This window comes from Lynx canadensis, chromosome A1 (genome assembly GCF_007474595.2).
Source record: "Lynx canadensis isolate LIC74 chromosome A1, mLynCan4.pri.v2, whole genome shotgun sequence".
Taxonomy (NCBI): Eukaryota; Metazoa; Chordata; class Mammalia; order Carnivora; family Felidae; genus Lynx; species Lynx canadensis.
This window is the reverse complement of record NC_044303.2, coordinates 153,381,868-153,408,847: the sequence shown is the minus strand read 5'-3', so window position 1 is coordinate 153,408,847 and position 26,980 is coordinate 153,381,868. Positions and strand designations below refer to the sequence as shown.

Genomic DNA, 26,980 nt, shown 5'->3' with positions numbered 1-26,980 from the left:
GTGTCAGTGAGACTTAATACAATCATATTCTGGTCAAGTTCATCCATCTCCCACTTCCCCAGCTTTGCAGTCTTTATTCCAGTCTCGAAAATTTTCAGAAACAGGAAATGGAGGCTAGAAATTAATACAACAGGGTCAGGGCATCGAGTCAATTTCCCAAAGAACTATAGGAATGTTAGAAATAAGTACTGCATTAAGCGTCAGCTGCATTTAAACAAAAATACGTCATTACCAAATGGGAATATACTAAATTCATTTATAAACTGCACATGTCTCATCCAATAATTATTATGCATTTCTATGTCATTTTTTTATGGTTATATTTAAATATCTCAGTAAGATTTTAAGCTGAAAACGAGATAAGCCAGGCCTCTCCTTGAAACGGTCAGGAAACTGAAGAAATGCTACAAACCTGACTCCTCACTGGCACCAGGTCCACTTTATATCTGGCACCGTCTTTGACCACCAGCTGCCTCTCTGAATTTTCACTAACAACTAGCTGCTCCTTTTGGTCAGAAGAGATCCGAAACCCAACAGCCACGTCTCCAAATGTTCCAGCAAGCCGGGTTACATTAATTTGGATGAATCTACTAAGGTTTTGCCCTACAAGGATTGACTGGTAATCTGAATACAGAGCAAATACTCCATGTGGGTCATCATTTGCAGAAACAGAGAACTGGGTGATGCATTTCTCTGGATCCAGTTCTGCTCCTCCCTCTACAGAAACAAGCCGGATCACATAATCTTCTTCAATCTCAGGTATATCATCTGGCAGCAGATGAACATCAAATCTCACTTCACTCTCTCCATCAGCAATAGTGAAAAATCCTTTCGTAGAAAGAAAGTCTCCAGTAATGTCAAACACACTGCTTATTTCCCAGTAAACCTAAAATAAAAGGAAATAATCCAACAAAGTCACATAATTCAGTATATTGAATCAAAAGCCTTTATATTTCCCCCATAATATACAAAAACTAACTCTGAATTGTGCAGCATCATAGTCAAAGCCAGACTCTCCAAATAGTCAGTTTAGAAAGTATGGAAGAATGACATTAGCATCATGAAAGTGTATGAACTCTTTCAGACTATTGTATGCAATTTGCAGGACAAGATTACAAAATCTCATTTCACTTCTAAAATAACAACATGATTTGAAGAGATAAAGCAAAGCAAAGTTAACTTTGGAATGGCAGTTCCATAAATACATTCTAGAGTTCTGAATATGTATTTGATAGGCATTTGAATCACAGACAATACTTGAAGATAAAAAGCGAGTAGAGAATCTGATGCTTCATACTGGAATTTGTTTGGGTTCACTTTTAACAAAAAGGGAATATCTACAAGATTTCAAGAATTAAAAATTCTTTTCCAAGAATTTTTGTACCCCTAACCATAAAGTTTCCACTGAGGAAGTACCAGTTAATCTCCAATATGTGAAAAGAGTTAAGTTCATAAAGAAACTGCAAAGTATGTTCTGCTAGCAAACAACCTTGATCTGTTAGACAAACATCCCGATGATTTACAAGAGCATCCCCAAACAGTCTATGTCAATATACATGCAAATGCAACCTCTTAAAAATCAGTTGGTAAATGAGAAAATTATACTGAGAAATAAAGCTCTAAAGAATAGATTAAGCAATTTACAAAACTCATTGAGGGACTTAAGTAGGAAAAGTTAAACATCAGAGCAAATAAGAAAATACAAAATAATTCAGTCACACCCTTCATGACTAAGTGTGAGAAAGATCTTTTCAATCTAAGTATAGCTGGGTTTAGAGAAACAGCTAGAGGTTGATGTTGGCTGGAGAACCCAAAGGTGCTGAAATGAACCTTCTCGGCTTCTCTGAAACTCATGTTACTTCTAAAATTTTTACCATAACATACAGTTTCTCTGTTCTTCACAATCACGTTTGTTAGGCAAATTGCCACACTACTTAAAAATCAAATGAAAAATAGTACCATAATTTCTCCAAAAATGCCCTTGACTCTTTTGACAAAGAAAGTAATGATCAGGGGCCCTTCCAGAGCTGACGGCTCTGAATAGGTCTTCTCAGATAAAGACTCAGGAGCAAACTGAACAACCCCATTTGGATCACCAAACTTCTGTATCTAAAAACAGAAAAAGATAGCAGAATGAATAATATAACAACTACAGATGAAATTACAGTACCTAACATATCAATATGCAGATAAGCTGAAGAAACGAAAGAAACACAGAAATAAGTCTTGAATATAATCTGCCTAGCTACCTGATTTTTCAAAAGCTTCTTCAGTACACTGATTGTTATCTAAAACAAGTAGGTTCTTATTCCCCAAGGGTAATGGGAGTGTCTGGAAAACTGTAATTTGTAGAGTCTCAGAAGGATAGTACTTCAATGCCTGAATTTGATTTGATTTGCCTCATGTTTGCTTCACTTTACCAGGCCTAATTGTTCAGTCAAACACTAGCCTAGATTTTGTTGTGAAAGTATTTTATAGATGTGATTAATATTTACAATTGGTTGACTTGAGTGAAAGAGATTACCCTTAATATTGTGAGTGGGCCTCATCCAATCATCTGAAGGCCTTTAGAGCAAACACTAGAGCTTCCCAGAAGAAAAGGAATTCTGCCTCAACACTGCAATTTAGGAATCCGGCTTGAGTTTCCATTCTGCCAACCTGTCCCACAAAATTCAAACTCAAGATCACGACTGCAAGTCTTTCCTAACCTTCCTACCAGCCTGCTCTATGGACTTTGGACTTGTCAACCTTCACAAACGTGTGAGCCATTTTTTTTTAGTCAATCTTTTTCTCTCTTTGTTTTTCTGGAGAAGTCTGACTGATACAGACCCCAGACTATTTTCTAAGCTTTAAAAAAAAAAAAGAATATCTCTCTAGATCATTTTCACAGTAGCCTTGGTCCCCAGCACTTTCTACCCCTAATGGACTAAATGGTTCATTCATATAAAATACACTAAATTCAGAGTTGATGCAACACATCATTGTGCTAATTGAACAAATAACCATTCTTTCTCCCAACAATCTGCCTTGTGACTGAGTTAATAACTTTTATGTACTTTCACAGCAAGGACACCCAATGTTTAGGATGATGTAACAAACAGCTCCTGTCTAAAAGTGCAAAAATATTTCCAAAACACCAAATTTTCTCAGGGAGCAAAATAAGTATTTATCACACTACATGAAGGCCACTTAAAAAGTAACTACCAATAATCAAGCTATATAATGAACTAATATAATAACCAGAAAGTCTGGTCCATAGGAATTATTCTGACTTCATCTGGTTTTATGACTTTCGATACATCTTAAGCCCATGGAGTTTCAACAAATATAAAATGCATTTTTTGATAAATTCATTAAATCCAAAATTTTGTGGGAAAAATAAAGTTGGACTTACTGTTATAGTAATATCTTTAGATCTGGAGTCTAATTTAGCTTCTCCTTTCACAAGTTCAAGTTTAATAATGAAAATCTCTTCAACTTCAATGTCTTCATGAGGATAGATTGTCAGACTGATGGTTCTCACACCACCTTCTCCCTCTCCAAAATAGAAGGATCCACTCACTGGGTCTGCAATGTCTCTGTTCTGTGGTGGTAAAGCTTCTTGAGAATTGGGTCCTAATATCTCCCAGTTCACCTGAAGGGTATTGTGTTTTTAATAGAGATGACCAATTTCAAGTTTTTTATTTATTTCTTTATTTAAAAATTTTTTAAAAAGTAATCTCTACACTCAATGAGGAGCTCAAACTCACAACCCTGAGATCAAGAATGGCATAATCTACTGACTAAGCCAACCAGGTGCCCTAGAGATAATCAATTTTAAACAAAGAATTACTTTGCAGGGTATGTAGAATTAGAAACAAATATATCTATGTATGAAAATTATTCTATGATATCTCCAGCAAATTCCTCATGTCTTTTAAAAAATACTAATATTTGAGGGGCATCTGGGTGGCTCAATCAGTTACATGTCCAACTTCGGCTCTGGTCATGATCTCATGGCTCTTGAGTTCAAGCCCCACGCAGGGCTCTGTGTTGACAATTCAGGGCCAGGAGCCTGCTTAGGATTCTATTTCCCTCTCTCTATCTGCCCCTCCCCTGCTCACACTCTGTCTCTGTCTCTCTCTTTCAAAACTAAACATTGAAAAACAATTTTTTAATTAAAAATTAAAAAAATAAAAATACTAATATTTGCAAATATAAACTACCTAATTGCAGGATATAAGTTTTCAGGGATAACAATGTATATGCTTACTAAGTAAAGAAAAATATGAATACCTGGTCATTTGTCATCACCACAGGATAACAAAAATATAAAAGCATGTATTTTAAATATATATTTTAGAGAAATAAAAACTTAAATAGTATGAATACAACACTGTCTTGCTGTATGCACAGGTTCTGTCAACCAAAACCCATTTGAATAAGATAACAAAACCATGTGAAAAATCTTATGGGTGTGTAACTTCTTTTAAATACACCTAAATAAATTCCTAGTGTAAAACAAACACAACTTTTCTTAAATTGTTATAAAAAACAAAATTATATTCTGAATGCCTTTTTAAATATTTCTATAATATAAACTCATATACTTTTCATATCTGCAAGGAAAGAAAATTGGGAATTTCTCTTTGCTTCTTTCCTCTTTCCGCAGCACTGGGCATGCAGCTGACCACTGCCTCTTTCTGGCAATGCTGCATCCTGTCTTCAGTGGCCTCCATGATACATACCTTCCCAGTTTTCCTCCGCCTCTACATCTCAGGCTTCTTAGCTGGCTCTCTTTCCTCAGAGAGTTCACTGCTGGCAGCTGGGGACTTCAGGCTGTCTCCTTCACGTCCCTATCTACGCACCTTAGGCCACATAGTTTCAAATGCCTCCACACATCAGCAGCTTCTCCCCTCCCCGCAACCGCAACCCATACTTACACATGCCCCTGCCTGCCCGACCCTGCACTGGGACGTCCAGTATCAATCTCCAATTAACATGGCCAAAACAGAACTCTTGGTTTTCTGCCAAGCTTCTGCATCTCAGTAAACAGCACTACAATTTAACCAGCTGCTCAACTGAAATTGCAGCAGTTATTCTTCATTCCGCCTTCCCTCAGCCTCCACTAATCTAGTGTTTTCTCCAAAACATACTCAGTATCTATTCACTCCTCACCATCCCATCTCCACCCGTCTGAGCCACTGTCATCTTGACCCTGGACGACACAGGGCAAGAGCCTCCTAACTAACCTCCCTGCTTCTACTCTGACTTCTTGACCTTTCATTTTCCTTAGAACAGTCAAAAGGGAGCTACTTAAAGTGGCAATCCAGGGACATCAACACCATCCCCCCACTTCAAACTCTCTAATGGTATCCTGTTTGCACTTAGAATGCTCTTTAGTCTGGCTAAGGAGGGTCGCTGTGATCAAACACTTCTCGACCTCTCTGATCTACCTTGTGCTGCTACCTCCGACCACCCAAGCCCGCTACCACATGGTAGATACACACTTATTCCTTCTCCCCAAATGTTCATCCCTGTAACAATTACGTGACCATCTCTTTCTCAGCATCCAGTGTTCAGCTTAAATATCACGTCACCATCTAATCTGGAGTAGTCAACAACTCTAAGTCTAGAGTAGTAGAGTAGTCAATCTAGAGGTAACTCACGATTGTGTTTCTCAATTTTACATCCCTGCAGAGCACTTAAGTGCTATCACATAATTTTCTTTTTGTTTATTGCTCTGAAAACTCTAAGAGAACAGAGACGAGGTCTGTCTAGGTCACCAGTGTATTCTCAGTGCCCAGAAGAGGACCTGGAACATGGAAAGCACTCAACAAGTACTTGAACTAATGCGTTTTATAAGAATTCTTCATTTTATTTCTAACTTGCTCTCGAGAGATTCTGATGACAGCTTGTCTCATACATTTTTATGGACTTATAGGACCTGGAAGCCACTTTACCCCTATTAGGTAATTAATAAATATTGCAAATACATAAACGGATATATTTGAATAGTAAGAAAATCCAGCTCCATACTCAAGCTATCATTTTTCAAACCATGGGAAGAAGAACTCTACCTGAATCTCTCCCAAGAGTCCTCCAGCCCGCTCCAGCAGCAAGGATAAAATCATTGTGGAATGGGGATTAGGAACAGAAATGTTGCTTTCATTAAGAAATCTTATAACGCCAAACGGAGGGTCACTCTTGGCAATTGTGATTCTGCTCACTAGGTGGCGCCCAAGGACCGCTCCTCCAGTCGCTCCAATGAGCAAAATTTCAACGGGCTCTGCAAATTCACTGCATAGCAAGAAGGAGCAATTCTGAGTTTAAACATATTAAAATGCTTCTAAAACCCAAATAACTAGTCATTTTCCAAATTGGTCATACATATTCAAGGCACAGCATTCATACACCAGTGGTACGAAGAGGGTGCTTAGCTAAAAGCATGAATGATCAACTTCAATATTACATAACCTGCAATAGTTATTAGACGTTCTTCCTCTCTTTTGAATTGCTTAATGCATTAAGGAAGTGAATTGTAGGATGCTTCTACATTCTGATTAGACTTTTCAAATCTAAAAGAACAAAAATTTATTGTTTCCCTCTATATGCAAAAAGTGACAAAGACAATCCTAATGGTCTCCTGATCCCTTCTTCCCTATCCCAGCCCCCATAAAAGTTTCTCATGAATTTCTCAATTGGCACATGTATAACCTAAAATCCTGTTATCAGTGCAAAACATGGGTAAAGACTGGAACACAAAAATCCTGCTTTACATATGCCCAAAGTATTTCCAACATTACTAAACAGTATTACCTTTCATTATCATCAATGATGGAGACATTTATAAAACTTAAATTCTGTCCATGCTGAAAGGTGATTGAACTGCCATGCAGTATATAATCCACACCGGCAGGAACTGTAGAGGAACTCCGAGAGATGAAATCAGCAGTCACACGGCCATAAGTCCCCTGCAGCCTCACCACTGGAATCATAATCACTCCAACATCCTCCTCCACTATGGCAGGAATATGTAATTAACTGGTATGCCAGACAAAACCACTATCTTTTATAAGACTCAGTCAAATTAAACACAGCAATTAAATATAACAGTACAGTTGTGCAAGCCCTCAATGTTTCCATAGTTCATTTATCATTTAAAAAATATTAGTGAAAATTTCAAGACATTTTTTATGAGAAATGCAGTTTGTCATAAGTTAAAAATTATAGTGAGCAGTGTAAGTTAGAATTGAAATAACCTATTTAATCATTAGCACAGGAATTCTTCCTCTGTGTGCTACATACAAATAAATGATGCTTGCTTTCCAAGACAATGCTAGATGAATATGAAAAACCCTTAGACAATGCTAGATGAACATGAAAAACCCTTAAAATATGTGTACTCAAAGGAAAGTATTCTGGACTGCTGCTACATTTAGTTCAAATCTATGTAATATAAATAACTGTGGTTAATGTTAATTATATCATATGAATGTTTTAGAAGTCCACATGTAAATATAATTCTATTACTTCTTGAGTTCCGATGAAATATATTTGAGAATGTGAAAATGTATCCTCAAAGTTTAATTTCAACTTATAAATTCTTTTCAAAAATTTACTTCCTCTTAAGCTATGCCAACCTCTGTCATTAAAATGTCATTTAATAGTTTACACTAGCTATGTTTACATTAGCCAACAGTTCATGTTAGCTATAGCTAAATAGTGCTGAATTTACACTGTAGTTATAAATATGCATTGCTCCAAAGACAACAAATCAAACAGAAATCACTGAACACAAAAATTCTAAGTGATTTTTTTTATTTCTTGGTATAAAACTGAAGCATGACTTTTATTAACTGTAGACTGAAGTTCACAAAAGAGTGATGTCTTCCATATCCATAAAGTCGATATTAATCAATTGCAAAATGATTTCTGATGAGCTTTAAAAAATGGGTACATAACCGGGGCGCCTGGGTGGCGCAGTCGGTTAAGCGTCCGACTTCAGCCAGGTCACGATCTCGCGGTCCGGGAGTTCAAGCCCCGCGTCAGGCTCTGGGCTGATGGCTCAGAGCCTGGAGCCTGTTTCTGATTCTGTGTCTCCCTCTCTCTGCCCCTCCCCCGTTCATGCTCTGTCTCTCTCTGTCCCAAAAATAAATAAACGTTGAAAAAAAAAAAATGGGTACATAACCAATGAATTTGATGGAGGCAATGAAGTCAAAAAGTTAATTGCAGCAAGAAGATAACATGATTATTTTGAAAGGCATGTTCATATTCTACCTTTAAATAAAATAAAAAAGCAGCCCCTTTTTCCCCAGGAGGGATTACAGCCATAGATCATGCATTCTGCTTCTAGGGGGGGTGGGGAACAGGCAACAGTAGGTGGCTGCTGTTAGGAACTGTCACAAGAAAGTACGAGTAGGTGCCCAGATACCACCTGCATTGTATCTGCAGTCCAGTAAAACGGTCATTTCAAAGCTGATTATTAGAAACTGAATATTCACTGATTTCTAATCACAGAGGAAATGATTTCATAAATGAGAAAGATACTTTATGAAGATGACTGAAATCTAAACATTGCAATAATCCTAAGGTTCAATGGGTTTTCTAAAGCCTCGTTCCTTACCATTCAGCTTTGCCACACACGAGTAAGGTTCATACTGCCCAAAGATAACTCAAAATATATTTTACAAATAAAATATATAAATATATGTAAATACATATAAAGGTGTACATGTAGGGGCACCTGGGTGGCTCAGTCGATTAAGCATCCAATTCTTGATTTCGGCTCAGGTCATGGATCTCACGGTTCATGAGACTGAGCCCCGCTCAGGTTCTATGCTGACAGGGTGGGGCCTGCTTGGGAATTCTTTCTCTGCCCTTCCCCTATTCCCATCGTCTGTCTATCTCTCTCTCTCTCTCTCTCTCTCTCTCTCTCTCTCTCTCGAAATAAATAAATTTAAAAAACCTTTTTGAAAAAAGAAAGCGGCAAATTTATAAGATTACTGAAAACTTACCTTCAAAGGCAGTGTATCTTGGGTCAAATTCAATGACACCCTCTACATTATCATTTTTCATTATTATGATTCGAATAATGGAGATGTTTCCTATTTCAGGAGGTTGATCTATCTGAAGTCCATTTTCTTGAATGGTAAAATCATACCCGCTTGCGAAGTCATAAAAAAAATAATAAAAGGAGTAAATAATTGTTCATTGAAATGCCCTCTTAGCTCCTATAACTTAGTCCTATTAAGTGTTCTTATATTTTTAAAGATCCCAACACTAAAATATTTCTTTTTCCTGAAATGATGTCTGAAACAGACTTCTGTGCTGCTCCCAATTATCACTGCCTGCATGAAACCTAAACCAATATAAAGTTATTAAACGAGAAAAAGACTATTGGGAAATTGGGAAAAAGTTGTAAAATGAACCTCTGGGTGACGAATGCATTGATAAACTCATCCAACAGTGATGGGCCAAGGAAGAGGATGTACATGAAACTGTAGTGCACTCTGAGACAGGAAACCAGCTGGGCCACAGCCACAGTGTCAGGATGAAAGGGTTACTTTAAAATTTTTTTATGTTTATTTACATTTTGGAAAAGACAGAGAGAGAACAAGCGAGTGCATTTGTACGCGGGGAGGAACAGAGAGAGAGGAAGAGAGAGAATCTCAAGCATGCTCTGTGCTATCAGCACAGGGCCCAATGAGACTGCAGAGCTCAACATGGGGCTCATTGCCACAGACTGTGAGATAATGACCCAAGCCAAAATCAAGAGTTGGACGCTTAACTGACTGAGGCACCCAGGTTCCCCTAAAAGGGTGACCTTAACTTTTTTTTAATGTTTATTCATTTTTGAGAGAGAGAGACAGAGCACGAGCAGGGAGGGACAGAGAAAGAAGGAGATAAAGAATCCGAAGCAGGCTCCAGGCTCTGAGCTGTTAGCAGAGAGCCCAACACAGGGCTCGAACTCACAGACTGAGAGATCATGACCTGAGCCGAAGTTGGACACTCGACCGACTGAGCCACCCAGGTATCCCTGAAAGGGTTACTTTAAGGAAAAAAAGGGTGTCATGCCACTAAAGAAATTTCAAGCTATAAGAAAATATCTCTGTGGACACCAACTGCAATCAATGCCTCTATTCTTTAATACACATGGTAGTTCACTTGGCTAATGACATATTTCTGCTGAGGAAGTCACCTTTTTTTTTTTTGATTGATGTTTTTCCCCATGAAGAAAAGTTGTGACCTCCAGAGTTTTATATCACTTTAATTCCTGAAGCTAAAAAATGTCACAAAACCATTTCAGTCTTTTCTTCAATTCTCAAATTCTATTTGCCTGGTGTTTTTATGCTACATAGTTTCAAAAGGTTGAAAGCTGATTAATAAGATTATTTGTAAGGCAACATTAGAAAACTGGGGATTAAACTATTAAATAAGAGTCAATGTTAACAGTTGTCTGAGATGGACTATAGATGACCTGATTCCCTTAACCCCAAAGAAGTAAATTTTCTAGCAACTAGGCAAAATGAGATCATACAACTTTGCTTTTTCAAATCAAAGGAAACCTAGAAATTCACCTAGAAGGAAAAACTTGGTTTTCTCAGAATTAAACTTAAGCAGGAATTGCTTTTTAAGGCCAAGTCATAGTTATTAGCCAATAACACAGATGTTATCTCCACACTTAATGAGTTAATTTGACTAAATTTCACTTACTTAATGAAAACAGCGAGCAGCTCAAATTTTAACACATTTAATGTAAGCTAAAATTCATTCCCATTGTCGGTTTTCCTTTTTTCAGATGGCCAGGAAGATGGTGGACATTCAGACTAAGGATGCCTACCAAAAGCATGTAACCACTTTCAAAGTAAGAAGAGGGTCCTGCTTGGATAAACTGGCAAGGAGACGCTCCTGTGATACTGCAAAAACATTGGTCTGGGCTTCAAGATGCCCAAGGAGGCCATTGAAGGCACCCATTTGACAAAAATGCCCCTTTCCTGGTAATGTCTCCATCCAAGGGCAGATTCTGTCTGGTGTGGTGACCAAGATGAAGAAGCAGAGGACCACTGTCATCCACTGAGCCTCCCTCCACTACATTCAAGAGTAGAACTACTGTGAGAAATGCTTTAAGAACTCGTCTGTGCACCTCTCCCCATACTTCAGGGATGTCCAGATCAGTGACATTGTCACAGTGGGTGCATGCCAGCTCCTGAGCCAGACTTGCACTCAACAGGTTCAAAGTCATGAAGTCTGCTAGCACCAGGAAGCAATTCCTTGAGTTCTGATATTAGATATCTGTCCACACCCCTGAAGAAAATAAAGTTATTTTTCCAGTAAAAAAAAATTAATTACCATTGCCAGACACAGAATCATTTCTGGGAAATTTAAGGCTTGAAGTGTACACATATCCACAGTATTTTTTTCCAAGTGGAATGATATACACTCTACCTAAGTCACACAGTGAAAGATTTTAGCTGGAAACAGCTTTTAAAGCATGGCATGTATATAACAGATGCAAAAACATATTCATGCACAAGAAAAATTCCTTTGAGACTCATAAATGTAGGGGCGCCTGGGAGGCTCAGTCCATTGAGCATCTGACTTGATTTCAGCTCAGGTCATGATCTCAGGGTTTGTGAGTTCAAGCCCCACGCCGGGCTGTGCTGACAGTGCAGAGCCTGCTTGGGATTCAATCTCTCTCTCTCAAGATAAATAAATAAACATTTAAAAAACTTACATAAATGCAAACATTATTCTAGTTGCAGGTTTTGTGTAGTCTGTCAGAGCAGACGTACTCCCTGGGCTACTACAGCATGCATAAGGAGTTTCTGTCCTTGTTCATCAAGTCTGCTCCCACCAAATCAGGGAGTGAGACAGGCTCAGTATGGTTAATTCTTAATCTTCAATAAAATCCTGGTGCACAGCTAACAACTATCTTTGACTCAAATTTTTCCCCAGTTAGAAACTGCTGATGGGCAAGCAACCACCTCCTTCCCCCACAGAAGATAACACGGCCTTCAGAGATACCAAGGAAAGAAATCTCTCACTCAGTCCTTTCACAGGTGTAGAGATAGAGGTTACCAAATTATTACAAGCCCATGCCATGTTCAATTCCCTGACTACCCAGAGTGAATTCTCACAAGAAAAACAACATACTTTCAACTTCAGGAGAAAAATAATACTTTAGAACACTGTATAATTAACATCCTTTATCATAATTTCCCTTCTATGTCCTGTCCCACTGTCACATAAATCTGAAAAAGAACAAGTTCAGTATTAATCCCCACAACAAATATTCTTCTCCCTCTCTCTTTTTTTGTTTGCTTTTTCCCAATTTTCTTTACCTTCCCAGGAGTTCCACCTTTGTAATTACTAGAGAAAATTCCTCTGGGCCTTCTGGAAGACCATCATCAAGTATTTCAATCGGCACACTTTTTGCCATCTCCTCTGCTTCAAAGAGCAGCTCCCCCACCGCAGGGATAAAATCCAAGCCTGCCTCTGCTGTCCCACTCACGGTCTCATACCAGAGTCTCACAGGACCCAATGATCCACCTGAACGGATGACTGTGATGTTCACCTATGCAAGAAGCAGTTTTTATTTAATTTGGATGTTTTATCTACCAGACAATACTTAATTTTTATCATTTCTAACTAATTTTCTATGTTTATCAGGGTTATGTTAAGATTGTAAATAAATATATAAAAGTTTATAAATTATATGTTAAAATAATGATATTAGCAAATTAGTTTGTGAAAACTATGGAAAATGAACAAGGAAATACTTTGTCAAGATCACTCACACTATAACTTGCTACATTAACTCTTAATATTTAAATTAAAGCTTAATCAAGCTTGCCAAAAAAAATCACTCACTCACAAAAAAATAGAAATTAAAATGGTATTTAAGATTTTAAGCATTTTACACTCTACCCTTTTGGCTTCCTCTGACACTCGAAGTTGCTCATGTGAAAAGGAGAATCGGCCATAGGGAAAGTCACTGGCCACCACTGTGATACCAGCAGTGCTGCGGGATTCACTTAGTATCCCCCCCTCACTGACCCCAGTGAGCTGAAACTCATAGAAACTCTTCTCCTCAGGAATGTCATCATTCAAAGCCTAAAGAAGGATAGAAAGAGACGTTATCAGTAGGATCTATAACATTTGAAGAAAAATGCCTATCATGTAAACAACAACAACAAACTCAGGGATATCAACAACCCCCAACCACCCCACCCCCCCAACACACACAGAACAAAGGGAATAATAGAAACGAGTAATATTGATTGATACCTGTATTATTACAACTGCTGCAGACTGTCCATCTCGCAATGTCAGTTTCCCTGATATTTCAGCAAATTCTCCCACAGAAGGAGGGAATATCCTCCAGTACACAGTGACCTCCCCCCAAATCGCTGAACCACGAATGAGGCTATAATATACAAAGGTATAATCAGTACGATTTTGTTGAAATAATTTTTCCTAAATATATTTCCTAAATATTTTCTGTGTCTTTCAACAACAATACAGACAAAACCTGTATTCTTTTAAAGGGATTTAAAAGAAAATATTTATAGACTTTTCATGTAATACACAAGGGGCAAAATATGAATAGTTTACCACAGTTCTCTTAAAAAACAGCACTTGATACAAAGAACACTAGAGGAAAACTACGAAAAAGATAAAGTATTAACCCAAATTGGGTTTTTTCATTGATAGCTGTCCCTCTCTTCATGAGAAAATTTGTAATAAAGAAAACTGCCTATGATCATACTACTTTAATAGGCCCTAATTATATATAGGGCCTAATTTTAGAACACTTAGAATCATAAAATGTTTGATCCAGAGGATTTTCAAAGGAATGATTTTGTAGCTAAGACACGAGCTTACAGACAGGAAGTAACTCTCTTATTTGACACGGTGAGTGACAGAACAGGGTGAAAGCATCAGATCTCCTGATGTTAAGTGAAGGTGCTTTCCTTGTCGTAGGTTGTGCAAATCACCCAAGTAGCAGTCATGATCATTAGATGTCAAGATTCATGAATATGCAACCGTATGATCAATACATATCTGTTGAAGAAACTTTTCCTAAATGTTCTTCATCATCTAACTTCAAGATAGGTCAGGATAGGTCTTTAATTTTTAGCAAAACTTTTTTCTACTTTCCATAGGATGTTACTAAAATATAAAATGATGATGCCTGAAGAATATGTATGTGATGAAAACAATGCACTTACATAAAAATGCTAAGGATTTTAAATAAAAGTTCAAAACCTCCACCTAAGCAAAGAAAAAGCATGAAGCCCATACCTGATGATAGCAGTACCATTGTATTTTCCTGAGGGTTCCCCAATGAGGACATGCTTAGATGATGGAGCAATCCCAACTTCTCCTGATGTTCCCTTATCTCCCCGAATGATTATTGATGCACTACCTGAGTTGAAGATGATACATAACATGAATGAAACAAACATATGTATTCACTTATTATATGCCTGGCAAAATTCTCAGCACTTCACATATATACTAATCCTGTGAGTCAATGGTCATGGAAATCATATGAACTAGGTGCTAACATTATCCTCATTTATCCTCATTTTCCCAATGAAATTATTTAAGCGCATTGAGGCACTCAAGACAGTGAGGCAAAAAAACTTGCCCCAAATCATATTTTAATGAAAGGGTGCAGGAGAAAGTGGGCAATAATTCCACTATCACTCTCATAATAAGAGAGTACTCTTCCACCATTTGCATTAATTTACTTCTGCAATGACCATTTTGCAGTTCACTAAAACTGGCTATGTGGCAAAAGTAAGAATTCTTGGGGTAGTTTTTTAGTTTTAATTTTCTGACTCTGCTATTTGCTTACAAGCATTTATAAAAAGCGAGTTAAATAATAGAAAGAAAAATTATAAGAAGTAATATGAGTATTCATATTATAATTTAGCACTAACTTGAAGGAAAGTGTTTCCAGAAGCTAATATTAGGGTTTTATGAAACAAAGGACTGAGTAACTATACTCTCACTTTCTTTGGCAATGGATTAATAAAACTAAGAGTGGTCCGTCATGTCCAAGTATGCCACAATTCGAAATATATTTTTTATATTAATAAATTATTCATCCTGAACCATAGGTATATTCTTAGTCTTATGTCTAGTTAGTCTATATGACATCAGTCTGACATCTAATGTGACGTAGACAACTGAGCTAACGTATGGAAGAATATGGTGTAATCATATGATTCCCTCAGAGGTTTGTTGGAAAGTACTCTAGAGAAAAATGAGAAAAGAACTACCTTAAGTACATACAGTGATATTCTCTACAATTTTGAGAATCTCTTTGGCCTGGAATTCTGCTTTTTCGGCCACAGACCAACTCCATAGGATGGAGCTACAGATGTTAAAAAAGGGCACGTATGTCACTAAGTTTTCATATCAAAGTTGCTGGGCCATTTTTTATGGTTATTATTGTCTGTACCACAATGCAACCATTTTAGGACCATTAACCCTTTCTCTTCAGATAGGAAACAAATTTTCATAAGGACCATAGACAAATGAGAATTACGATGTCTATTTCTGAAATGTCAAAATATTGAAGTAATCACTTTCAGATGAAAATAGACATAGCTAGCCTGAAACAGACATAATATGCTAAGTTTTAAAATAATATTTTATTATAAAAGCCATATGTGACAATTATAAATGTGTAGAAAATATAGGTAATCAAATCACACTATCAACATTTCAAGTAAGTAATTCCAAACACACTTATAACATGCACGTGAAAAACTGGGATAACTCTGAACATGTTATGAAGCCTGCTATAACACAGCAATTATCCACGTAACTAAGTGTTTTTAATGTTTAATGTAATTAAAGCTTTTTCAGCTATATCCTTTTGAATACTTATATGGTACTCTGTCATACTTAACCAGTCTCCTATTCATGGACGTTTTAGGAAGCTTCCATATTTTACTTTACAAACATCACAACAACAAACATCTTTTAAAAAATCACAGAGCTAAGTACTGTAAAATCTTTGATATATAACTTTACCAATTCCAATACCAATCAGGTATTAGAATTTCACTTTTAAAAACTCTTTGGCTGTCATGCAAGTGGGTTAGCTTATGTTTCAGCAAGCATTTTAGTAATTATAAAACCTAACTTTGTAACTACTCATTATTTGGTTATATTTTCCTGAGTATCTACTTTCTAATTTCCAAACATGTGAATTTCTCTTACCTTTCACTGGAGATATTTCTACTTCATCAGTTGGTATCAACTGAATGGTAAAACGCCTATCCTCCTCCAACACAGTATCATGAAGCGTGTGCAACACAATGGTCTTTTCAGACTCTGTCTACATCAAATGAGAAGAATAATAAATTTTCTGGATTGATAAAAGCCAAATTTTGAGTGTTCTCATTAGCAGAATAATGTTTATGCCCATAAGTATTTTTTCAAGTGTCTTTTTGTACCTTAGAATTATGAGTTGCTTCTAGAAAAATTACTATATAAAAATTAGCTCTGACCAAAAATCCCATGTAAATTTTTAATTGGAAAGAAGGGGGAAAATTAACATAACCTCTAAACTGTCTAAACATTGACGAGACTTGGGATCAAATAAGAGTTACAGAATGGGTGGAAATGGGGATAACTCCCAGATGTCCAGCTTGGTTGATGGGTTTTACCCTCAGTCAGGAGAGGAAACGTTGAGGGATGGAGGCAGTGTCTGAAATTAAGTTAGATTTTAGACATCAGGTATGTGTGTGATTTTCCTCCAAAGTGCCTATGATTTCAAATAAATTCCACACATAGTAATATACTATCATACGAATTCATAAGCAGTACTATGGGAAAAAAACAAACACAAGTTTGAGAAAAACTACAGGAGTCCTGATGCTGACGATACCTCATCAAAAAGAAGCGTCCCATTCAAAGGCCTGAGATCATTTTTAGCTGTCTCATCTATGGTCCACTGAAGTCGAACAGCTCCTTTTCCTCCCAGGGACCGGACAACTGTCAATGTCACATATGAATCAGGGTCATCAGACAAAAGAGATTCATCAACCATTACCTAAAAGAAAGAAAATCCAGTAAGGTGAAAAAAGAAAGGAGCAGGAAAAATAATCTTATTTCTATTTGCAAAGACTGAAACTTTTCAATTCAGAACTCTGTTCATGGCATGTTACAATCATGTGGCAGAAAAAAAAAAACACTTCACCAAACCCCATTTCCTTTTTGTCCTAGATACTCTGCTACTTGGCATCTCCTAGCCTTTCCTCATCTCCTAGCAATTAGGTAGAGCATGTGACTAAATTCTGGCCAACAGTAACACGTGGGAAGTGAAGTACGTTCCTAACAGTCTGCATCAACTTCCCACAAAACATTCCACATTCCTTTTTTCTCCATGTGCTGGGTGACTAGTGAGGACTCCCAGGAACCAGGACAGAGTCAAGAAGGAAAGAAGTGGGTGCCTGAGACGCCAGTTGGACAAGAGGTGTCCCTAAGACCCCACGAGGACCATGGATGTAGGGCTTCTGAAGGAAGAAAAAAATAAACTCTTATTATCTTAAGGAAGTAAGATTTAGGGGTTGTTAATGGAGTCAGGCTCCCCAGATAATACAGACTGCAAGTGTCCTCCTAATTATCTGCAGTTTGCCAATTTTAGGAAGTCCAAATTTATTTATTTTGGTTTTTTTAAATTTATTTTCAAGTTACTTAACATACAGTGTAGTCTTGGCTTCAGGAGTAAGTCCAAATTTAAAAGAGGTTTTTATTAACCTGACAGAAATAGAGAAGGAAATTCAATACATTAATTTACCTGTACTATTTATTTTCTACACAAGTTCCTTATTAAGAGAGCTGGTTCAACTGAATTGCGTATACTGACTGGGGAAGCAAAGTCCAAACTAAGCCTATAATATCCACCTGTTATGTAAATACAATAATATAAAACAATGCTTTCCATTTTCAAGACAGATACCTAAGTGCCCAACACAAATTTGTTTTGCTTTTTTTTTTTTTTTCATGAGATTTGGTAATGGTTCCAAGAGCAGAGCTTTAGAGCTAACTAATATTTATTGAGCTTCTAGTATATGTCAATTCCGGCATATACATTATCTTATTTAAGCTTCACAGAAGCTCTAAGAAATCTGGGGGTTGGATATATGCACATATATGGAAAAGAGAAGCCTTCTCTTCTGGTTCAGATGTTCTGACTCCATAGCCAGTGCTATTCATGCCACCCCTCAGATAACATAAATATTAAATAAGAAGCAAAGTAAGAAAGAAGATACCCATTATAAACTTATCATTCATATATAAGTCCTTTTTCTTTCCATAGATAATAACATTGTAGCTTCGGTTTCACAAGGAGATTTCTTGAGCCTGCGCTATTGCCAGTGCTTTGGTATACTTACCATATTGCCCTCGTGAGCAGCTTATTTGTTCTGACAGATTTATATTAATAAACTTTCCTCAATATTGTTGACTTCGAAATCTAATCTGTCATCAAATAATGCTAACAAAATGTTCACTATATGCACAATACTGTGTATCTTAGATATATGTTAAAACAAAAAAATTTGTGTTATCAAGAGCCTTTGGCAGTAAGAAACACAATATAAAAAAGTAACCACAAAGGGCTGAAAAACAAGCTGCTGCTGATACTACTAATTATAAAAATAGCAATTGACACCTACTAAGTGTAAGACCCAGTTGTAAGTGCTTTACATATATCAACTCATTTGTTCCTCACAGCAAGGCTTATGAGAAATAACACAGTAGGAATTGGGTGACCTCACTCTCACTTTTAGATTGCAAGACAAATTGGAAACTTGAGGTTACTACAGTAAGATATGAGTTCTCAGGCCAAGGGTGCACTAAAGTTTACAACAGTAGTTAAGATAAAATAAATGAAAGTTATTTATGAATAGTCATATAAGTCTTCATTTTCCCTAACAGTGAGAGAAACTTATACACATACCGTCTAATGCCTAGGAGTCCAAAAGCATGACAAAGTTAAAAGCAACATTTATGTTAAGGTTTTACCACTAAAGATTTGAATGAAACCCTGAACCTTTTATCCAAACTCAGAAGTTAACTGACATTTTATAAAAACTGAATTATATTTATATCAATTAAAATATTTCTTTTCACATATGCAAAGAAAAAAAGCATAGATGGAAATAAAAAAATATTAATAATGTCCGTATCTTAGGTTAATAACATTATGGATGCTTTTTACTCTCTTCTTTATACTAATAGTTTTATGTTTTCCAGATTTTTCATTTTGCTCAGGAAACATTCACAGCCACTCTTGTGACTCTACCACTCCTTACAAACACTTAATTCTGCTTATTCATTTCCCAAGAAAGAGAGACTCATAAGGCTATAGCAGAAGTGTGTGTGTCCTGTCCCTCTCATGGTTCCCACTCTCTTATGAAATTAAAACTTCAATGATGGGGGCGCCTGGGTGGCTTAGTTGGTTAAGCGTCCGACTGCGGCTCAGGTCATGATCTCACAGTCTGTGAGTTCGAGCCCTGCGTCAGGCCCTGTGCTGGCAGCTCAGAGCTTGGAGCCTGTTTCATATTCTGTGTCTCCCTCTCTCTGACCCTCCCCCGTTCATGCTCTGTCTCTCTTGGTCTCAAAAATAAATAAACGTTAAAAAAAAACAAACTTCAATGATGTAATCATTAGGTAATTATTAGGATATATTTAAAGTTTGGAGCATCTGGGAAGCCCAGCCTTAATGGGCAAGTTATAAGTCTAGCCTTTCATCCACAAAATAGTAAAGACAATGAGCATTGGGAGCAATCTGTTTATTATTTAAAATGATCTATTATGAATTACTAATTATCTATAAGTGGTCAAATAAAGGGAAAGGTGACCTATAGACCAAGAAAACTTGTGTATATCAGAATTATCTAAATATATGATTATTTCATCTTGGAATTTCCTTTGAAAGACAGCCTTAAAAATGGTGATATAAAATCATGTACTAATTGTGATACAGTTTTAACAATTTTTTAATATTTAAGATGTAGAGATAATTTAGCATTGGTCACCAAATCTGGCTTTATAAATGGTTAAGTTTTTTTCTCCCTTAGCAATTAAACTGATAATAGTAACTGGCTTCCCTCTTCCAGGTCCTGAAAGTAGACAACCAAAGAGAAGTAAGAGGGAGGAAAGAATAAATACAAAGAAACATTTCAGCTGGGTTGACTGTGGTGTTTGTTCAATATGAGACTGAGTACCAGAAGGGAAGGTAAAGTAAATCCCTCTGTGTTTTGTTCAATATGAGACTGAGTACCAAAAGGGAAGGTAAAGTAAATCCCTCCCCAACTAAATGTATCCTAGGATGTAACACTTAGATCCACGATAAAATCTTGCCTTGTGACCAGGATGGTGGTCTGGTAGCAAGACAGGCTGAGAACAAAACGTATGGACAATAACTAACTCTTGGTCTACGATACCCAATAAGTAAGATTTTTTTCCCCCTTTGTAATTGTCTGATCTTAGATGACTCGTTACTGTCAAACACAGATTAGAGGACTGACCCTTAATTCAACAGCCAACTTCAAGGACTCTTGAGCAGAAAATCATGAGTGAGAGGTAAAAGTTTTTTAAAAAATGAAAGATATCTTTCTTTTAAATCTACAAAAATAATTAGCTTAGGGGAAGGCACCCTCCCCCTGGTATTTAACTTACAGTCTTTTCTTCAAATCCAAATACTCCAAATGGGGAGTCATTTTGCGGAATAACAACAGTTACCACAACGTCATCGCCAAGTCTGCCACCTCCAGCCACCCTGATTAAGGAAATAGTGAACGTCTCCATGACTTCAAGTTCAGCATCATCAATTATGGTAATTTCTATCATTGCAGTAACCTACAAAAGAAAAGGGAGAAAGAAGGAAAAGGAGGGAGAGAAAGAAGGGAGGGAACAAGGGAAGGAAGGAGGGTAAGAGGCAAGGAGGATATAATATAATAGCAATTTTTGATCACATATATTTAAACTTTTAGTTGACAGAAATATAGTACAAAAATATAGTATTTTTTGGCCTGTTATGTTCATAATACTATTTTAAAATTATACATACTATTTAGTATTTCAAATCAGAAATTTACACTCTATTATTTTCAAGATAAGGGAATTACATATGTAATAAAATATAGTGATATTTATGTATACAAAAACTAATGAAGCCTGATTCTTGAACAAAAGTATTTAAAATGCCATATAGGCTCTAATAACCATTTCGCAAATATAAACATTAGTATACTTAGCATTAATATCACATGACATACAATGGTAACATAGAAATTACCATTGTCTTCAGCAGTTAGAATAAATCCCTTTGGCTTCAAATGTCACTCTTAAAATGTTAAAGAAAGGCAGGAAGAAAACCCAATTCTTCTGTTCTCAAATGTTGGTGATCAGGATTTCGTACATTTGTCTGGGTCTATGTTAAACATTTTTATAACTTATAAATAAGTAAAACTTAGCCCAGCTTGTGATTTCACTACTGGTCATAAAAATATTCTAGCCGTATCTCTACATTTAAAATGTTTTCTGTATCTCGGAGGGAAATTCCAGTATTTTGACACAGACGTTTACCGGAAAATGAAGTTTTTCTACATAAATCTACCTAATACCTTTAATAAAAGAGAAAAGTGGGAAATCTGGATTCATACTGAGAAGTGGAAACCTGAACAAAATCAAATATTAAAATGGAAGCTTATTAAAATGTAGGCACCTCAACTCTATACTGTAAAATACAGAATACTTGCTTAGAAGATGTTAACTTTAAGAATGACAATGATCTTAAGGTACTGTTAAATAACAGGACTTCAACCTCATGCACAAAATAAAGTGCTAGTAATATAAGGCAGAATGCTACTTTGATGAAAAATATATGTATTTGTTTCTACTGTTAGTGTAAAGATCTCTCTTTTCCCTCCTTTTAGTAGGAAATGTTTGAAGTTCTAAATTTGTTAAAAACTCATGATTTCAAATATTAATAGACCATTATGTATAGGGATGTCTAACCTGTATGCTTATTTTTCAGCAGCAACTAATAGGCTGATGCATACTGTACAAATCTGTCTCAGCAAAATCAGGCTTCATACATCATATTACAAAATGTCCAGTTTCCAAAACTTATAACTCTTAGAGAATACTTTGGCCCAAATCTAGAATACTGTTTTTCAATTTTTTCAGATTTGATTATTTTGTCTCTTCTCTATCATTTTAAAAAGTCTTGTTTTTAGTTGTAACAAAAAGTTCTGGATATTAAGTAATAAAATGTGCACACTTTCGTGCAAATCCTAAATAAGTAAGTTATCTGTATTGATAAGCATTAAGAAATCAATAGAATAAAAGAACCTAAAATTTATAGGAATAACAAAGTTCATGAGGCAATTTTTTATACATTCTTACATTCTTAGGCACTTCTAAGCCATTCATTATCCTCCTTTAACTTCTCCTTAAAATTAAATGAGGTAGGAAAGTTCAGAAAAGGGTGAGATTTTTGTTTCTTTATATTCTCTTCCTATGTCCACCAATAAATTATAACATATTAATTAATAAGAGTTCTGTTTGGCTTGATATACAAACAAAAAGTATAATACATTTAGCAGTCACTAATGCACCCATTTGGTGGGTATCTATAAGATGTTTGAAGTACAACGAAAAATTGCTAATACATTTGTAATTAGCATACTTGTTTATCTGCAAATTCAAGAATCCCATGAGATGGCTTAAAGTCTTCCAGGCCAGCACTATCCAGTGTTGCTTTCCAATAAACATTTACTGCCCCAAAGCTTCCAGCCATCCGGACTACAGGAATTTGAATAATATTCAGTGGTGGAGGCACCTCATAGGCAGTAATAACTCCACCAAAATCCTTTAAATAAAGAATATAGTTAAAATACAAGAGAAGATTAACATCTTATATGTCATCATCACTTTCCTTTTTTTTAAAACTTATTTATTTATTTGGGGGGGGAGAGAGAGAGAGAGAGAGACAGAGAGAGGAGGGACAGACAGAGAGGGAGGAAGAGAATCGTAGCAGGCTCCCTGCTATCGGCACAGAGCCCGATGTGGGGCTCGAATAAACCATGAGATCATGATTTGAGTTGAAATCAAGAGTCAGACAGGACACTCAGCCAACTGAGTCACTCAGGCACCCTATCATCATTTTCTAAATTTATTATTTCTTCTTACATTTCTTATATTTCACACTTCAAAGTAGAAATCAATAGTCGGATATAAATATGCATAATAGGTGTTTTCAAAATTCTTTTCAAATTTAAATTTGAAAATATACTTGCTTAACCTCTTGGTCTAGTACAAGGAGAATTAAGAATTAGTCTATAGGGGGGCACCTGGGTGGCGCAGTCGGTTAAGCGTCCGACTTCAGCCAGGTCACGATCTCGCGGTCCGTGAGTTCGAGCCCCGCGTCAGGCTCTGGGCTGATGGCTCGGAGCCTGGAGCCTGTTTCCGGTTCTGTGTCTCCCTCTCTCTCTGCCCCTCCCCCATTCATGCTCTGTCTCTCTCTGTCCCAAAAATAAATAAACGTTGAAAAAAAAAATTAAAAAAAAAAAAAAAAAAAAATTAGTCTATAAGACAAATTTTAAGGCACATACTTATTTTTTAAAGGCTTTTTTTTAATGTTTATTTAATTTTGAGGGAGAGAGAGACAGAGCATGAGTGGGGGAGGGGCAGAGAGAGAGAGGGAGACACAGTATCTCAAGTGGGCTCCAGGCTCCGAGCTGGCAGCACAGGGCCTGATGTGGGGCTCGAACTCACAAGATGTGAGATCATGACCTGAGCTGAAGTCGGACGCTTAACTGAATGAGCCACCCAGGGGCCCATTAAGGCAGATATTTATAAATATCTATAAGCAAAGCCAATTACTCTGCAGAAAATATAGAACATTGAGCAAATCAGCAGGTAGAAGTGTCTGTATTACTATAAATACATTGAAGTTTATCTCACTGTGGTAACATGAAACTTAAAAATTCCTCTGGGATCATCATTTTCTTCAATCATTATCTCAACTATTTCCATCCCAGGTCTCCGCACACTTGGCTGTCCTGCAGAGAAGTCAGAATTCACCAGGTACACCTCAGTGATGTTGACAATAAATCCTTCTTCCAACTCAGGAGCATTATCCTGAGGGGGGTGGGGCAAACAGGAGAGACATGGTGTTCCATTTTTAAAAATATACTGAATTTGTCTTGGAAACCTGATTATTTTTCAGTAAAGAATAAATGACTGACCACAGGAATGGGCACCTTTTTCACAAATAAAAAAGATTCCCTTTTATATTTTAACACATTCCCACTGACAAATTTCAGAATCTTAGGGAATATTCAAGCTTATCAGTGAAGTTTTAACTGAAGCCTAATACTCATTAGCAATTTTTTTTAAATCCACCACACAATTTTGATCATATTCTATCAAATATGTTTTATGCACATAATACCCCACCAAATACAGGAGAAATGGTAAATGCTACATACATCTTAAAAGTAAAAGCTCTAGACTTGCAACTCTAGATATTATCCTATATTCTAATTAACTTTTTAAAAACTGTTACCTTATTTTGGAATAGGTGATAAAAAATTTCCAAAGATAGAAATAATGGACACTGAACAGGAAAGGAAACTTCCGTTCTGCCTCGTCCCTTACATCTTTCCCAGAATGTCCTTTCTAGAGGCCACTATTATTTAATACCACTAATACTGCAATTAGTAACACTAATATTACTATGCAACATTATATTTATTTAATAATATATATTTATTAACATTGTAATATATAAGATTATAACACACACAATATTAGATAATATATATTACAGATAACACTAATAACTACTCTTAGTTTCTTGTGAATCATTACAGATATATACACTTATTCTTATATACATGAGAAAGCACTAAAACCAGATCTAAATCATCTAAAGAATACTCTTGATTTGAATAATATCATGACATGAAAATACTGTACTATCAAACCAACAATAAAAATAACCACATTAATTCAGGCACTCTATTCATTCACTCATTAGTTCAAAACAACTAACTAACCAGCAAAACAGTGAATGCGATGAAACACATAATCAAGTGTAAATTCCATGCTTCAACGGTCATTCAAACAATATTCCAGTTCAAAAATAAACACAAATCATTAATAAATATATTATTTTTACCAGTTATAAAAAGTAGTCATCTGTTATTAAATGTTAGGGTGGGTGGAAAAATTAGAATACTCACAATTTTACATGTAAAAGCAACCTTTTCAAAGATTTTTATCTTTCAGAGCATCACAATTTTATCTTTAAGAGCATATTCTTTTATTTTACATCCTATTTATTGCACCCTAAACTCACCGGCAAAATGGCAACTTTGATGTAAGTTTCTTTCATGTTTTCTTTCATCATTATTATTGTTTCTTGTACCACAAAGTCTTCATTCTCAGTAGCTTGATTATCGATGTGCAGTAAGAAATTGGGTTTAGCTATCAAATGAATGGCAATGTCTCCAAACAGTCCTTTATCTCGAACAATGGGTAACTGAAGAACGGTGATGTTCTCTGTGAGATACACATACCTCAAGTAAATAACCTTTCCTATTTGTGGTCGACACCATTCCAAGCACTTACGTGGAATGTCCTGCACTATCCCAATGTATGGTCCCAAGGAAGATTTTGTGCTTTGTCCCCCTTGTCCCTAAAGTTGTGCTGGCAATCATCATATATTATATCCCAGTTCTAAACCCTCACTTTGGGTTCTCTAATCACCCTGCTATGTTTCACACTATCATGTACCTTAACAAAAACTGCTGAAAATCTTGGGTAAGTAATATGTGCAGGTTGATAGAGGTGCTAATTGCAAATGTGAAGATTTTTCAAAAATGAAAAAGTAAACACCCAAAGTCATCATTTAATAACTTAATCATTAAACGAATAGTCAGTAATTTTGTTCTTATAGTCAGGTGTTTACCACAAGGATCAAAGTATTTCACAGCACCTATTTTTTATTTCATTTCTTAGATTTTTAACATTAAATTTGCCCTGTAAATGGACCAAAAAAATGCTTGCCAATCTTCCTCACTGGTCTGTGAGTTTCTAACAACCTAAGACTGTGTCTCTGTTTCCAGAACACACAGCACAATTTGTGGCACTTCCTAGGTGCTTCAAAATGTTTGTTGAATGAATAAATGAACATATTCTAAGTCTACTGCTTCTGTTCCCATATATATAGACATATAAACGCCCAGATATATAATTATATGTCATTTTTTTCAGTCAACTATCTAAATGAAAGGTCCTTGAAAGATGTCCATGTTCCTGTCTGAAAATTTTAGAGCCTTCACACAGCATATTCTAAATAAATACATATCATATATGTTCAAATATATTTGTTCAAATAAGTCAAATGGCATTTATCTAAAAAAATCTATATATCTTATACCTATATAAGTAGTTATTTGGGCAGAGATTTCAGCACTAAGCTTAAAGGAAATAGGGACTGATTACTTACACTTCACAGAAAAAATATTCTAATTACTGATTTGGGGTTTAACAATACCTTGAGTACTATATGCATTTCACTGTGTTGCTTACTGTTCCCTATAACTGTTGAAAATCTGTGTAGAGGAAATCTGAGTATGGGAAGACAACAAATAAATAAAGGATGAAAAAGGGAAAGTAAAATAAAAACCAGTCACCTTTACTGCAATGATTTACCAAAATATTAACGTTTCTATTACGATAGTAATGTCTCAAAAGAGTAAAAATGTTTCTCGTAACACTATTGTTAAGTGATTATATGATCATAAAATTTAATAAACAAATAAAAAGTAGAAAAGATTAAATATGATCTGTCAAACTGAAAATATGTATGTATGTGTATACATATATATATTTTTTTTTTAATTTTATTTATTTAGTTTGAGAGAGAGAGTAAGCAGGGGAGGAGCAGAGGGAG

The 26,980-nt window shown here is 36.0% G+C and overlaps 1 protein-coding gene and 1 pseudogene across 1 annotated transcript in view; one reads left to right on the top strand and one right to left on the bottom strand.

Moving 5' to 3' along the window:
* Positions 1-26,980, bottom strand: part of ADGRV1 (adhesion G protein-coupled receptor V1) — a 519,149-nt gene that overhangs the window by 358,269 nt on the left and 133,900 nt on the right. Inside the window, 16 exon segments of the mRNA XM_032593635.1 lie at positions 413-886; positions 1,960-2,109; positions 3,395-3,634; positions 6,060-6,279; positions 6,799-7,000; positions 8,997-9,145; positions 12,324-12,556; positions 12,910-13,095; positions 13,270-13,408; positions 14,287-14,410; positions 16,222-16,339; positions 16,892-17,056; positions 20,692-20,871; positions 22,706-22,888; positions 23,983-24,159; positions 25,382-25,584. Coding sequence (XP_032449526.1) covers positions 413-886; positions 1,960-2,109; positions 3,395-3,634; positions 6,060-6,279; positions 6,799-7,000; positions 8,997-9,145; positions 12,324-12,556; positions 12,910-13,095; positions 13,270-13,408; positions 14,287-14,410; positions 16,222-16,339; positions 16,892-17,056; positions 20,692-20,871; positions 22,706-22,888; positions 23,983-24,159; positions 25,382-25,584 — 3,143 coding nt within the window.
* Positions 10,793-11,264, top strand: LOC115520339 (annotated as a pseudogene).